Raw genomic sequence first — 15,215 nt, forward strand, 5'->3', positions numbered from 1 at the left:
TAGGGATCACATTAAAAAATACCAGTCATACTTCTGTCTTAGATTACGTAACATTTTTGTTTTGTTCAGTCACCAGTACAAACTCTTATTCTTTTTTTAAAGGATTCTTGTGGACACTGAAAAACTATAGCGGCTTATGTGATATATTAGTTTGAATGTTTTAAATTTTGAGAAACCTTTGCATATCATTTTTACTTTAAAAATTATTTTAATAGGCTTTATCTACAGATTCAGTGGAGAGATTGCCTGTTTTCAATAAGTCCGCTTGGAAACATTACAAAAGTAGTACTGAAGCAGATGACTGGTGCATTCCCAGCAGTGAGCCCAAGAACCTGGCTAAGCTCAATCATCACACTTGAAGCAAGATGTTAAAGTGGACGGTTCAAGCTGGATTAAGCAATATTCACAATCAATCTGTGATCCTTCTGGATAGAAGCAGACTGCCAAAGAAAATCACACAAGGTGTGGTAATGAACTGGTGGTGAACTATGGACTGTGTAGACTTGTATAAAGTATTCAAACATACACACCATATTGAATGGAGTTTATATTGTTGTCGTCATCTAAGTACATAGAAACTGCATTTGAGTTAATGAATTAGCTAGTATTTACCAGACAAAAGGTAACAGCAATATGTGAAATGAATGATTCATTTACAGAACGAGATTGGGAGGGGGAAGTAAGGCCAACATATGTAGACTGGCAGTTATTTAATCCTTTGACTGTATTGTGTTTGTTTGTCTGCCTGACTGATACTGGAAAATTGCCATTGTGGGAGTTCCAGGCTTGAACCTGTATCCTGTTGAATCAGTGGGCTAGAACTAAGCTTTTGGACCCTTAGTTGATTTTGCAGATGGTAATACTTTCTTTCAGGGTAAATATAAACCAGAATATAATTTAGTGTCACCAGTCCCCTCAGTCAGCACTCATCACCCAACATCCAGAGACTTAAGCACATAATCTATTCTGACATTTCGGTACAGTACTGAGGGAGCGCTGCGCTGTCAGAAGTGCTGTTTTTCGGATGTGACGCTAAATCGAGGCCCTATCTGCACACTCGGGTGACTATTTCGAAATGGCACTATTTCGAAGAAAAGCAGGGGAGTTTGCCCCAATGTCCTGGCCAATATATATATCCATCACTCAACATCACTAAAAAAGTATTATTTGGTCATTTATCTATTTGCTGTGTGGGATCTTGCTGTGTGCAAATTGGTAGCTGCATTTCCTACATTACATCTTCAAAAATACTTAATTTGTAAAGCACGTTGGGACGTTGTTTTCTGAGGTGCAATCTGTGCTTTCCAGTACATAGCATTGTTTCACTCTTGGCCAAGGGTTCAACATACAGGCCTCTTTTTTTGGCATGGGAAGAAAGGTCTTTCAGGGTTCCAAGTCAAAAAAAAATGTAATTGAAGGGGGGAAAATAGTGATTTGTGGCATACGGGAGTCTTGCAGATGAGGCAGTTTATTGCATTTTTTTGGTGGGGAGCTAGGGGTGGGGGCATAGGTGAAAGGTGACAAACTAGGAAAATTATCAGCTTAAGTTTTTTTTTTCGCTGTAGTTGAATTTAGCTTTCACCTCCATCCCACTTTTTGGACACCAGTGCAAAGTATAAGTGACTGCATTTGTCTGGTTCTGTCAGTTACCAGTATTAAAAGTGGTATCTAGCAATTAGTTGTAAAATTATGTTAAGCTTTACTCTTAAGTGAACTGTGGAAGATTGAGCATCTGGCTGTAAATCTGCCAGTATATCTTGCACATACTGGGATGCAGAATATAGAAGTTCCAGGGCAATAATCTGTTGGAGCCTATTTATCAAGCCAATGCTGAATCTGTGAAATCAAGATGCAAATAGACTGTTTACTTTAATATTTGAAATAGTTTTGTATTAACTTTGTGCATAATTATTGAGATGTGATAATTGAGGTTAGAACAATGTGAGCAGCCTTTCAGAACAAAGGGATTATTTGGTACTGAAATGAAAATCTCCTTTTTTTTTTTTGAATATTCAAATACATGGATTTAAACTTTTGCAGCCTGTTGGAATGTTAAATACCATTTGTTGTCAGACAAATAACCTTATCACATTGTACTTCTGTTTTTAATAGTGCTTGCATTTCATACTGATTTAAGCTACATGAAGAGAGGAGCAATGCATTGCAACAGCTACCTCTGACCTCTAATTGGGTTATGTGGATTTTTTTTACAATTATACACTGTGGCTGTCTACACCATGTTGATGGTGGTATAATTTCAGGATGATAGCAAATAGTATTGAACTTTTTTTAAAGCATTTAAGTATTAATTTTAATCTTCTGTCTCATAATTAAATGGTCAGTTTAATTTTTTTCAAATTGAATTTTGTACTTTAAGACCGTTTTTGTTTTATCAATTACAACTTGTGGTTGTAGTAATCCAGTGAATTTCTCACTGTGTATGCTGTTAACAACAAAGTTACATTTTGTTTAATTTGACTCGTGCATAAAATAAATTGTAATTATATACAGGAGCTACAAATAGGAACAGAAAATGTATTAATGTTAACAGCCTGAAAAGGAAATGGAAAGTGGAGCTGTTAGATGGGTTTTTACATCAATACTTCATGCCTTCAGTGGTGGCTGTAATTTTGCTGACCTTTCTAGCACCTGCTTTTATATTCCTGGCTACCTGCATCTGATTCTGTGTAATTAGAATTGATTCTTGGCAAGAAGCCTAACGGAATAGCGTGTCCTCTGCACAACGTAAATTGAGCTGAAGAGCTTGATAAAAGTGTTTGTATAGCCTTTCCCACATGAATGTCATTACTCCTATTCCACTAATGGAATGCCCTGGCAGATAAACTAAACCACAGAGCCTTCTGGAAGTAGCATTTCAAATCAAAACAATCCTGTGCAGCTTTGAGATACCCTATTTATTTTCAATTTCTTGTAGTGTATTTTCTGAAAACAGATGGTGATAACTCATTAAAAATTAATTAACATCAAAATATATTTTTCTTTGCACAAAAAATCTTACGGAATAACTAAAGTGCCTAATGCTAATTCACAAAAAAGAAGTTGGTATTACTGATTTGTTCAACATCCATGCTTCAAGAGCAACTTGGGAGAAAAGCACCTGGGCACATTGTCCTTTTATAAATTTTGCTCATGGATCAACCAGGTAATTTCTTTCCTCCTCCTTTCTCCCCACCATTTGACACCTGTATATGGCATAGATGTTATGAATTAGAGTTCCTGATACATATCAGGAATTCAGGCCCAGAGATCAGCACATCCGGATAAAATTAATGGACAGAAAATTGTGGAAGGCCTGCTCACCTCCAGGCTTGAATTCCTGGCATCCAATCCTGTGATACGAAGTTCTGTGCTGGAAGCATTAATTCTTAAAATCTACCCCATCATCCCTCATTCTAGGTGCATCTTTTACTTCTTTTCTCTTGTAGACAGCAGCAGCTCTTTGGAATGTTTATCGCAACAATTTAAATTATTTATTGGTATTTCATTGTCTTTCCTACAATTTATTTTATCTGTAAAGTTTTTTTTAAACATTTTGATAAGTATCAAAATCTTCCCTGGACTTCAGTTGAAGGTCACCAGTATCAGCGACTGACTCCTTTTCCAAAGGCATTGGGAGACCATATGAAAAGATCTTAGTGTTGGTACCAAGGCTCATGGGACATGCCCTACAGCACCTGACACACAACAGAATTGAACTTTGACAAATGTAAGGAGTGGACTGAACACAACCATAGTCTGTCACATCAACAACTAATTCATGGCCCATAGCTCTGAGGGAAAGTATCTGGGCAAGAAACATTAAACTCGGCTGCACAATGCTAACTTTGTCCAGAGAATTCCTTTCTGATGGGGAGGGAAGGGTGGGGTTGGGGGGTGGGGGGAGGAGGGGGAGAGGAAGGAAGAGGTGGAGGGGGGGGAAATCCACGGCCATTCCAACAAACTCACGCTGGCAACTTGTTCCAAAGGTCAATAACTCATCTAAGCTAATTCTTTGCTTATGTAACTTATAAGCATGTCTCCTGGTTTTCCCCAACCTATCCAATTCAAATAGTCTATCCACATTGACAGTCTGGTCCCTTCATTATTTTAATACCTCAATCAGTTCTCCCCAAAGTCTATGTTTTTTGAGACTCAAAAAATCTAGCTCTCTAATCCTATTGTGGTAACTAAGGGCTTTTAAACTAGGTATCAATCTGATGGCCCTCTGACCTTTTCCAGGGCCCTTACATCACCCATCGTGTGAGGGAACCAAAACGGGGCACCATGTTTTAGATGATGCCTAACAAAGACAGTGGTACTTTTTAAAAAATATTGGATCGTCCTACCAGTATATCCTAATACTCTCTTTTTACTGTGGCCTTGTGCACCGGTCGTGAACATTTGGAAACTCATGTAATATAACACTTAGGTCTCTTTCCTGCTCAATAGATTTCAGTCCACAATCCTGTATGGTATACACATGTTGACATCAGCTCCACCTACCTGCATAACATTACATTTATCTACATTAAATGTCATCTGCTTGCATAACAACAGTCATTGAATTCAATATTAATTTCATTGTGTAAGATACTTTGATATGACATGGAATTATATATGCAAGTATTTTTGCTCTTATTTAAATATATATTAATATTTAGTTTCTTTTGCCAAATAACCTAAAGCAAAGTAGCACACCTTCTAGCCACCTATTTTTAATCTAAGTGCATGAGCAGGTTACAGCTGAACATTCCTGCCTGTCTCTATTCCTTCGCACGGTGCATGGGATAGTGACCTGAAGAGAAATCGAACCAGTTAGATAAGTTATACTAGGTTAGCTATTTTTTTTATATATATATTTTTTAAAAATTAAGAAAAGGTATGCTGTGGAGACCATACTCCCATGTAAGAAAATAAAAGTTTAAGAACATAAGAAATAGGACCAGGAGCAGGCCATGCAGCCCTTCAAGCCTGCTCTGCCATTTTATTAAGATCATGGCTGATCTTCGACCTCAACTTCACTTTCCCGCCCAATCCCCATATTCCTTGATTCCCTTTGAGTCCAAAAATCTATCGATCTCTGCCTTGAATATACTCAATGACTGAGCATCCACAGCCTCTGAGGTAGAGAATTCCAAAGATTAACCACCCTCTGAGTGAAGAAATTCCTCCTCGCCTCAGTCCTAAATGGCCGACCCCTTATCCTGAGACTATGCCCCCTAGTTCTAGACTCCCCGGCTAGGGGAAACACCCTCTCAGCATCTCGTCTGTCAAGCCCTGTAAGAATGTTATACATTTCAATGAGATCGCCTCTCATTCTTCTAAATTCCAGAGAATAGAGGCCCATTCTACTCGCTCTCTCTTCAAAGCACAACCCTCTCACCCCAGGAATCAATCTAGCCTAAGTAATTGCCCTCCTTCCAACTGAAAACAAATCAGAGGTCCTTTCTACTGACACATTAGCCAATCTATTTGACATATAAATCTCTTTATTTTTAATGAAGTATGAGTTATTGCAATGATTGTTTTGGTAGCTAATAAATATATTCATATTCCAATTCATCAAATTACTTTCTGAATTTTCTCAAATATTTGAGTTTCAGATTTTAAAAATTTTCAAATGAAGATTGTGAATCAAGCAGATGATAGAGATTTACTGCCCTCTGCAGCACTGGTTGGAAAATCCAGCAAATGAAAGTGCCAAGGGTAAGCCGAAAGCATTAAGTTTGACAACATAACCTCAACCAAACACCGAATTACTTAAACTTGTACAGCATGCTTAGGAGAACATTTTTTTAAAGGACTCATATTGGAGTTCTAGATTAGATGAACTTTTAACTTTAAGACCTTGCAGTTTACAGTCAGTAGAGAATTAAGTTGTGTATGGGAATACAAATGTTCTGATTGGGTGGTAAGTCAATCTGCTTACTGGCACATAACTGCTCAAAGCAATGTGCACCTAACAGCCCAAATATAGACACTTATCCCTCCTTCCCTTTAAAAAAGCATTGTTCTGATGGAGAGTTCACAGAAGAGATTAATGGATGCAGAACATCAATTTATGAGGATAGGCTGATAGAATTAAATTTGCTTTCACTGGAGAAAAGGTCATGATACTGATCTTTACAATACTTAAAGGATAGATAATGTAAGTGGAAGCAGGAATTTCTAAAAAATTAACCTTTGGGAATTGCACCAAGATAACTCATTGGGTGTCCCATTCCCACGGGCTGCTGATGAGTTGTCTTGTCAGGCACTTTGTACTTGTGAAAGGCAGCCCAAAACGAGATCAGAGTCTGACCTGCTCACTCCAACGATATGATCAGGTCAAATATTTATGTTAAGTGCTCTCAAATGGCTGGGATCCAAGTCTTTGGAACTATTTTTCAGCCAGCCAGAGTTAGAATTTCAGAGGTGTGAATCCCTGTTACAGAATCAGGTCAAAAAAAATATACATTTGGATTAAATAAGTAAAAATTAATATAAAATAAAACTTTAAATATATGGTATGTCAGAAAGTAATATAAAATAAAATTTAAAAGTAAATATAGAAGAAAGAGAGAATTGGAAAAAAGACAACAGAGTAAAAATAATGTTATTAAAATATATAATTTTATTTAGATTTTTCAAAACGTGTATACTTAATGTTACAATAATAAAGCTACTCATGGCATCGCAGTAGCATTATAACTATAATGTTACTCGTAAGTGCATGAGCTGAAATGTTAAAAAAAGGGAATGGCCCAGGGAGGACGGTTAAACTGTAATCACAAGACAACAACATCAACAACAACTTGTATTTATATAATGCCTTTAATGTAGAAAAATGTGCCATGTGCTTCACAGACGTGTAATCAGACAAAACTCGATACTGAGCCAAAAAAGGAGATATTAGGAAGGGGTGACCAAAAACTTGGTGAAAGAGGTGTGTTTTAAAGAGCGTCTTAAAGGAGGAGAGGAGATGGAGAGGCGAAGAGGTTTAAGGAGGGAATTCCAGAGCGTGGGGCCTAGACGACTGAAGGCACAGCCGGCAATGTTGAGGCGAAGGGAAGAAGGGATGCACAAGAGGCCAGTGTCAGAGGAAATCAAAGTTCTCTGAGAGTTGTAGGGCTGGAGGATTAAGGGGTGGGGGGGCATAAAGGGATTTATATATGAGGGTGAGAATTTTAAATTTGATGTGTTGGGGAGCCGGGAACCAATGTGCGTCAGCAAGCACAGGGATGATGGGTGAGCAAGAATTAGTGCGGGATAGGATGTGGGCAGCAGAGTTTTGGGTGAGCTGATGTTTATGGAGGACAGTTGGAGTCAACTCACCACAGGCAGAAATTGAAAGGTCACAGGACACCAGGTAGGTGATTGGTCGGTGAGTATTACTGGGTTTTTTTTCTCTTTAAGTTAGGGCAGGGGTTTAACTAAGAGCTTAAATCAATAACTTAAACTACATCAATTAATTAGTTAATAAAACTAAGAATAGCAAGAGATTAAAAACTCTAATAAAGTAAATAAATAAATTCTGGTTCGACAAGCGATGGCAGCATGTGGGAGTTTGTGGAGAGCAGCGTGATCCCCAGCAAACACATCTACAGTAAGTGTCTGCAGCTCGAGGAACTTCAGCATCCGGGAGGAGGAGAGTTATCTGGACACTTTGATCCAGGAGGCAGTCACACCCCTTAGGTTAAGTAGTAGTTTAGAGTTAGTCAGTAGTCAGGGACAGGAGGGTGTGACTGCGAGTCAGGCAGGTATGGGGACCCAGGATGTAGTGATGGAGGAGCCTCAGCCCTTGACCTTGACCGACAGGTATGAGGTACTTGCTACCTGCTTGCATAAGAGCAACGACCGCAGGGAAGAAGGGCAAACTGACCACAGCACTGTGGTGCAGGAGGCCATTCATGTGGGGGAAGTTAAAAGGAATGTGGTGGTGATGGGGGATAGTATAGTCAGAGGGATAGATACTGTTCTCTGCAGCCGTGACCGAGAGTCCCGAAGGCTGTGTTGCCTGCCTGGTGCCAGAGTTAAGGATATCTCCTCACAGCTGGAAATGAACCTGAAGCATGAGGAGAAGGATTCAGTTGTCGTGGACCACGTAGGAACCAACAACATAGGTAGAACTAGGAATGGGGTTCTACTGAGACAGTTTGAGGAGCTAGGGTCCAAATTAATAAGCAGAACCGCAAAGGTAATAATCTCTGGATTACTACCTGAGTCATGTGCAAATTGGCATAGGAACAAACAGATCAGAGTAAAATGCGTGGCTCAAAGAGTGGTGTGGGAGACAGGGGTTTCGATTCATGGGGCACTGGCACCAATACTGGGGAAAGAGGGAGCTGTTCCATTGGGACAGGCTCCACTTAAACCGGGCTGGGACCAGTGTCCTGGTGAAATGAATAACTAAGGCTGTAGATAGGGCTTTAAACTAAAAAGGTGGGGGAGGGGTCAGGTGAGGGGAAATTTAGAAATCTAATGAGAATAGTCAAGCTACAGAGCAGTGTAGTGATTTGGGTAAAGATAACCATAGTGTGGCAGGAAGGGACAGAGAGTTTGCCAATAATAAAGCATCAACAAGTAAGGTCAAAGCAGGAAAAAATGGTAAAAAGTCAAAATTAAAGGCTCTTTATCTGAATGCCCAGAACATTTATAAAAAGATAGATGAATTAATTTCACAAATAGAGATAAATGGGTTTGACCTAATAACCATTACAGAGACATGGTTGCAAAGTGACTAAGGTTGGGAACTAAATATTCCAGGGTACATGAGATTTAGAAAATAGGGCAAAATGGAAAAGAAAGGGATGTAGTACTAATAATAAAGGATGACATAAGGACAGTGTTTAGAAAGGATCTTGGCTCGGAAGATCAGGAAATAGAATCAGTATGGGTGGAAATAAGAAATAACAAGGGGCAGAAAACACTGGTGGGAGTAGTTTATAGGCCCCCTAATAGTAACTATATGTTGGACAGAGTATTAATCATGAAATAATAGGAGCTTGTAACAAAGGTAATTCAGTAAGCATGGGGAACTTTAATTTTCATATAGATTGGACAAAACAAATTGGCAAAGGCAGTTTGGAGGACGAATTCACGGAATGCATTCGAGACGGTTTCCTAAAGCAATAAGTCATGGAACCAACCAGGGAACAGACTGTTTTAGATCTTGTATTGTGTAATGAGACGGGATTAATTAGTAATTCACAATAAAGGATCCTCTGGGGAAGAGCGATCGTAATATGATAGAATTTCACGTTGATTTTGAGAGTGACATACTTAAGTCAAAACTAGAGTCTTAAACTTAAATAAAGTCAATTATATAGGTATGAGAGGTGAGTTGGCTAAGGTAGATTAGGAAGTTAAATTAAAGGGTATGACAGTTGAAAAGCAATGGTAAACATTTAAAGAAATATTTCAATATTCTCAACAAATATACATTCCATTGAGAAATTAAAACTCCACAGGAAAAGTGATCCTCCCGTGGCTAACTAAAGAAGTTAAGGAGAGTATTAGATTAAAAGAACAGGCCTACAAATGTTGCCAAGAAGAGTAGTAAGCCTGAGGATTGGGAGAGTTTTAGAAACCAGCAAAGGACGCCCAAAAAATTGATAAAAGAATATGAAAGTAAACTAGCAAGAAATATAAAAATGGATTGTAAGAGCTTCTACAAGTATGTAAAAGGAAGAGAGTAGCAAAAGTAATTGTTGAACCCTAGAGGCTGAGACAGGAGAATTTATAATGAGGAATCAGGAAATGGCAGATGCGTTCAACAAATATTTTATATCTGTCTTCACAGTAGAAGACACAAAAAGTATACCAGAAATAATGGGGAACCAAGGGGCTAATGGGAGTAAGGAACTTAAAGTAATTATTATCAGTAGAGAAAAAGTACTTGAGAAACTAATGAGACTAAAAGTTGATAAATCCCCTGGACCTGATGGCCTCCATCCAAGGGTTCCAAAAGAGGTGGCTGCAGAGATAGTGGATGCATTGGTTATGATCTTCCAAAATTCCCTAGATTCTAGAATGGTCCCAGTGGATTGGAAGGTAGCAAATGTAACCCCACTATTCAAGAAAGGAGGGAGAGAGAAAACAGGGAACTACAGGCCAGTTAGCCTGACATCAGTCATCAGGAAAATTCTGGATTCCATTATTAAGGAATTGGTAACAGGGCACTTAGAACATCACAATATGGTTAGGTAGAGTCAACATGGTTTTATGAAAGGGAAATCATGTTTGACAAATTTATTAGAGTTTTTTGAGGATGTAACTAGCAGGGTAGATAAAGGGGAATCAGTGAATGTGGTATATTTGGATTTTCAAAAGGCATTCGATAAGGTGCCACATAAAAGGTTGTTACGCAAGATAAGGACTCATGGGGTGGGGATAACAGATTAACATGGATAGAGGATTGGTTAACGGACAGAAAACAGAGAGTAGGGATAAATAAGTCATTTTCAGGTTGGCAGGCTATAACTTGTGGGGTACCGCAAGGATCGGTGCTTGGGCCCCAGCTATTTACAATCTATGTTAATGACTTGGATGAAGGGACCGAGAGTAATGTATCCAAGTTTGCTGACAATACAAAGTTAGGTGGGAAAGTAAGCTGTGAGGAGGACACAAAGAGTATGCAAAGGGATATAGACAGGTTAAGTGAGTGGACAAGAAGGTGACAGATGGAGTAAAATGTGGGGAAATGTGAGGTTATTCATTTTGGTAGGAAGAATAGAAAAACAGAATATTTTTAAAATGGTGAGTAACTATTAAATGTTGGTGTCCAGAGAGACTTGGGTATCCTGGTACAAGAAACACAAACAGATAGCAAGCAATTAGGAAGGCAAATGGCATGTTGGCCTTTATTGCAAGGGGGTTAGAGTACAAGAGTAAGGAAGTCTTACTACAATTGTACAGGGCTTTGATGAGACCTCACCTGGAGTACCACGTACAGTTTTGGTCTCCTTATCTAAGGAATGATATACTTGCCTTCGAGGCGGTGCAACGAAGGTTCACTAAATTATTTCCTGGGATGAGAGGGTTGTCCTATAAGGAGGGATTGAGTAGAATGGGCCTACACTCTCTGGCGTTTAGAAGAATGAGAGGTGATCTCATTGAAACATATAAGATTCTGAGGGGGCTTGATAGGGTAGAGGCTGAGAGGTTGTTTCCCTTGGCTGGAGCATCTAGAACTAGAGGGTATAGTCACAGGATAAGGGGTCAGCCATTTAAGGCTGAGATAAAGAGGCATTTCTTCACTCAGATGGTTGTGAATCTTTGGAATTCTCCACCACAGAGGGCTGTGGACGCTCAGTCATTGAGTAAATTCAAGGCTGAGATAGATACATTTTTGGACTCTAGGGGAATCAAGGGATATGGGAACGGGCAGGAAAGTGGAGTTGAGGTTGAAGATTAGCCATGATCTGATTGAATATCAGAGCAGGCTCGAGGGGCTGCATGGCCGCCTCCTGCTCCTATTTCTTATGATTGAAGGCTGGCCAGGAGAGCATTGGAATAGTCTAGTCTGGAGGTAACAAAAGCACGGATGAGGGTTTCAGTAGCAGGTGGACTAAGGCAGCGGTGGAGATGGGTGATGTTATGGAGGGGGAAGTAGGCACTCTTTATGATTGAGAGGATATGTGAGCAGAAGCTCAGCTCATGGCCAAATAGGTCACCGAGATTGCGAACAGTCTGATTCAACCTCAGTGGCTGCAGAAAGGGATGGAATCAGTGGCGAGGGTATGGAGTTTGTGGAAGGGGTCAATATCTTTTCAATGTTTAACTGGAGGAAATTGTGGCTCATCCAGGACAGGATGTCGGACAAGCAGACTGATAAAATAGAGGCAGTGGAAAGGTCAAGAGAGGTGACGGAGAGATAGAGCTGGATGTCGTCAGCATACATGTAGAACCTGACCCCATGTCTTCGGATGATGTTGCAAAGGGGCAGCATGTAGATGAAGAAGTGGAGGGGGCTAAGGGCGGATCCTTGAAGGACTCCAGAGGTAATGGAAAGAGAAGCCATTGCTGGAGAGGCTTTGGCTCCAACTGTATAGGTAGGATTGGAATCAAGCAAGGGCAGTCCCACTGAGTTGGACAACAGAGGAAAGGCGTGGAGGGGGATGGATAGTGTGGTGGACCATGTCAAAGGCTACAAAGAGTTGAGAAGGACGAGGGGGAATAGTCCACCACGGTCACAGTCATAGAGGATGTCTTTTTTTACTTTGATTTGGGGTGTTTCAATGCTGTGGCAGGAGCAGAAATCCGATTGCAGGGATTGAAACATAGAATTGCGGGAAAGCTGGGCTCGGATTTGGGAGGCAACAACGTGGTCAAGGATTTTGGAGAGGAAAGGGAGGGTGGAGATTAGGTGATCGTTTGCAAGGTCAGAGGGATCGAGGGTGGTTTCTTTTGAGGTTGGGTGATAAGGTGGTCTTAAAAGGGAGGGGTACAGTCCCTGAGTAAAGGGAGCCATTTACAGTGTCATAGCATGAGGGCCTGGAAAGGAAGTTGGATAGTCAACAGTTTAGTGAGAATGGGGTCTAGAGAGTAGGAGGTGGATCTCATGAACAAGCAGAGCTCGGAGATGGCATGAGGGGAGAGAGGAGAGAAACTAGAGAAAGATGCAGGTTCAAGGCTAGGGCCGGGGGATCCTTGGGAGAGATGTGGTGGAGGCAGCTGAATGGATGGTGTCAATCTTACTGACAAAGAAGTTCATTAGCTCCTCACAGGTGTTGTTGCAGGTGAGGGTGGAGGGGGCAGGAGAGAGGGGTTTATGGAGATGGTTGGTAGTACAGAAAAGAAGCAGTGGGTTATCTTTGCTATTTAGGATAACCCTGAAGTAGTTATTAGTTTTGGCAGAGGAAAACAAAGCCTGACAGTGCTTGATGTGGCCCAGCTAGATCTAGTGATGGACGGCTAAATCAGTTGTGCACCAGATACGTGCAAGACCAGCCCCCTCTGACTTGAGAAAGCCATACCAGAAGGAACGACTAGCTTTGGAAAGGGATGTGGTTGACTAGGGACAAGGGCTTCAAATGTGCAGAAGAGAAAGTGGTTGAGCAGATCAACATCTGCAGAAGTATTGTGGAAACCAGATGGCCAAGGCCAGACAGTTCAGAGTTTGAAAGTGCAGTTGTAAGTGACTTGTGGGAGAGTTTTTTCCAGGGGTGGATGCAGAAGGAAGTTGGGTTGGAAGGGGGAGGGGGATGTGGATGTTGAGGAATGCCAGGAAGTGGTTGGAGATGGCCTTGTCTGTGATTGAGAACATGGGAGTACAGAGGCCACATAATATCATAGTATGGTACAGCAGAGGAGGCCATTCGGCCCATTGTGCCTGTGCTGGCTCTTTGAAAAAGCTATCCAATTAGTCCCATTCCCCTGCTCTTTCCCCATAGATTTTCCCTTCAAGTATTCATCCAATTCCCTTTTGAAAATTACCCTTTCAGGCAGTGCAATCCCGATCATTACAACCCGCTCCATAAAAAAATGTTTCCTCATGTCGCCGATTACCTCAAATCTGCATCCTCTGGTTACCGATCCTTCTGCCATTGGAAATAGTTTCTCCTTATTTACTCTATCAAAACCGTTCATGATTTTGAACACCTCTATCAAATCTCCCCTTAACCTTCTCTGTTCTAAGGAGAACAACCCCAGCTTCTCCAATTCTCCACATAACTGAAGTCCCTCATCCCTGTTACCATTCTAGTAAAACTCTTCTGCACCCTCTCTAAGGCCTTGACATCTTTCCTAAAGTGTGTTGCCCAGAATTGAACACAATACTCCAGCTGAGGCCTAACCAGTGTTTTATAAAGATTTAGCATAACTTCCTTGTTTTAATACTCTACGCCTCTGTTTATAAAGCCCAGGATCCCATATGCTTTTTTAACAGCCTTCTCAACTTGTCCTGCCACCTTCAAAGATTTGTGTACATACACCCCAATGTCTCTCTGTTCCTGCACCACCTTTAACATTGTACCATTTAGTTTATATTACCTCTCCTCATTCTTCCCTCCAAAATGTATAATTTCACACTTCTCAGTGTAAAATTTCATCTGCCATATGTCCTCCTGAAGTCAGTTACTATCCTCCACATTGATTATTTCATTTCGAGTTTCGTGTCATTTGCAAACTTTGAAATTATATTCTCTGTACCCAGGTCATTAATATATATTCAAAGGAGCAGCGATCCTAATACTGACCCCTGGGAAACACCACTGTATACTTCCCTCCAGTCTGAAAAACAACCGTTCACCACCACTCTTCTGCTTTCTGTCCCTTAGCCAATTTTGTATCCATGCTGCCACTGTCTATCATGTGATACTTTATCAAATGCCTTTTGAAAGTCCATTTACACAACAACAACCACACTACCCTCATCAACCCTCTCCGTTACTTCATCAAAGAACTCAATCAAGTTAGTCAAACACTATTTGCTTTAACAAATCTGTGCTGACTTTCATTTATTAGCCCATATTTTTCCAAGTGCCAATTAATTTTGTCCTGGATTATTGTCTCTAAAAGTTTCCCCACTACCAACATTAGGCTCGCAGGCCTGTAATTGCCGGGTTTATCCCTCTCCCCTTTTGTGAACAGGAGTGTAATATTTGCAATCCTCCAGTCCTCTGGCACCATCCCCATATCTAAGGAGGATTGGAAGATTATGCCCAGAGCCTCTGCAATTTCCACCCTTATTTCCTTCAATAACCTAGGATGCATCCCATCTGGACCAGGTGTCTTTTCTACTTTGTGTACCGCCAATCTTTTAAGTACCTCCTCTTTATCTATTTTTATCCTATCCAATATTGCTACTACCTCCTCCTTCACTGCTACAATGGCAGCATCTTCTTCCCTAGTGAAGACCGATGCAAAGTATTCATTTAGGACCTCAGCCATGCCCTCTGCCTCCCTCATCAGTCCCATTCTTCCTTTGACTTTCATTTTACTATTTATATGTTTATAAAAGACTTTTGGGTTCTCTTTTAGGTTAGCCACTAATCTATTCTCATACTCTTTCTATACCCCTCTGATTCCCTTTTTTAGATTTCCTCTGTACTTTCTGTATTCAGCCTGTTTCTCTACTGCATTATGTACCTTATATTTGTCATAAGCCTCCTTCTGTTTTATTTTAATCTCCATATCTTCAGTCATCTAGGGAGCTCTATCTTTGGATGCCCATCCTTTCCCCCTCTTGGGAGTGTGCCTACTCTGTACCCGAACCATCTCCTTGAAGGCCTCCC

General features: G+C 40.6%; 1 protein-coding gene across 4 annotated transcripts in view; it reads left to right on the plus strand.

Moving 5' to 3' along the window:
* pdk4 (pyruvate dehydrogenase kinase, isozyme 4) overlaps positions 1-15,215 on the plus strand; it is an 85,197-nt gene that overhangs the window by 56,519 nt on the left and 13,463 nt on the right. For 2 of the 4 annotated variants that reach the window (XR_010966987.1, XR_010966985.1), the window contains exons 11-12: positions 216-462; positions 5,604-5,706. Coding sequence is in view for 1 of the 4 variants with exons in the window: in XM_068004265.1 (XP_067860366.1) it covers positions 216-359 (144 nt within the window). In the remaining 3 variants the exon portion in view is untranslated. Of the gene's footprint in view, positions 1-215; positions 3,840-5,603; positions 5,707-15,215 lie in introns of those variants that run through there. The other 2 variants (XR_010966986.1, XM_068004265.1) reach the window with 2 other exon arrangements.

Source organism: Heptranchias perlo, chromosome 2 (genome assembly GCF_035084215.1).
Source record: "Heptranchias perlo isolate sHepPer1 chromosome 2, sHepPer1.hap1, whole genome shotgun sequence".
Classification (NCBI taxonomy): domain Eukaryota; kingdom Metazoa; phylum Chordata; class Chondrichthyes; order Hexanchiformes; family Hexanchidae; genus Heptranchias; species Heptranchias perlo.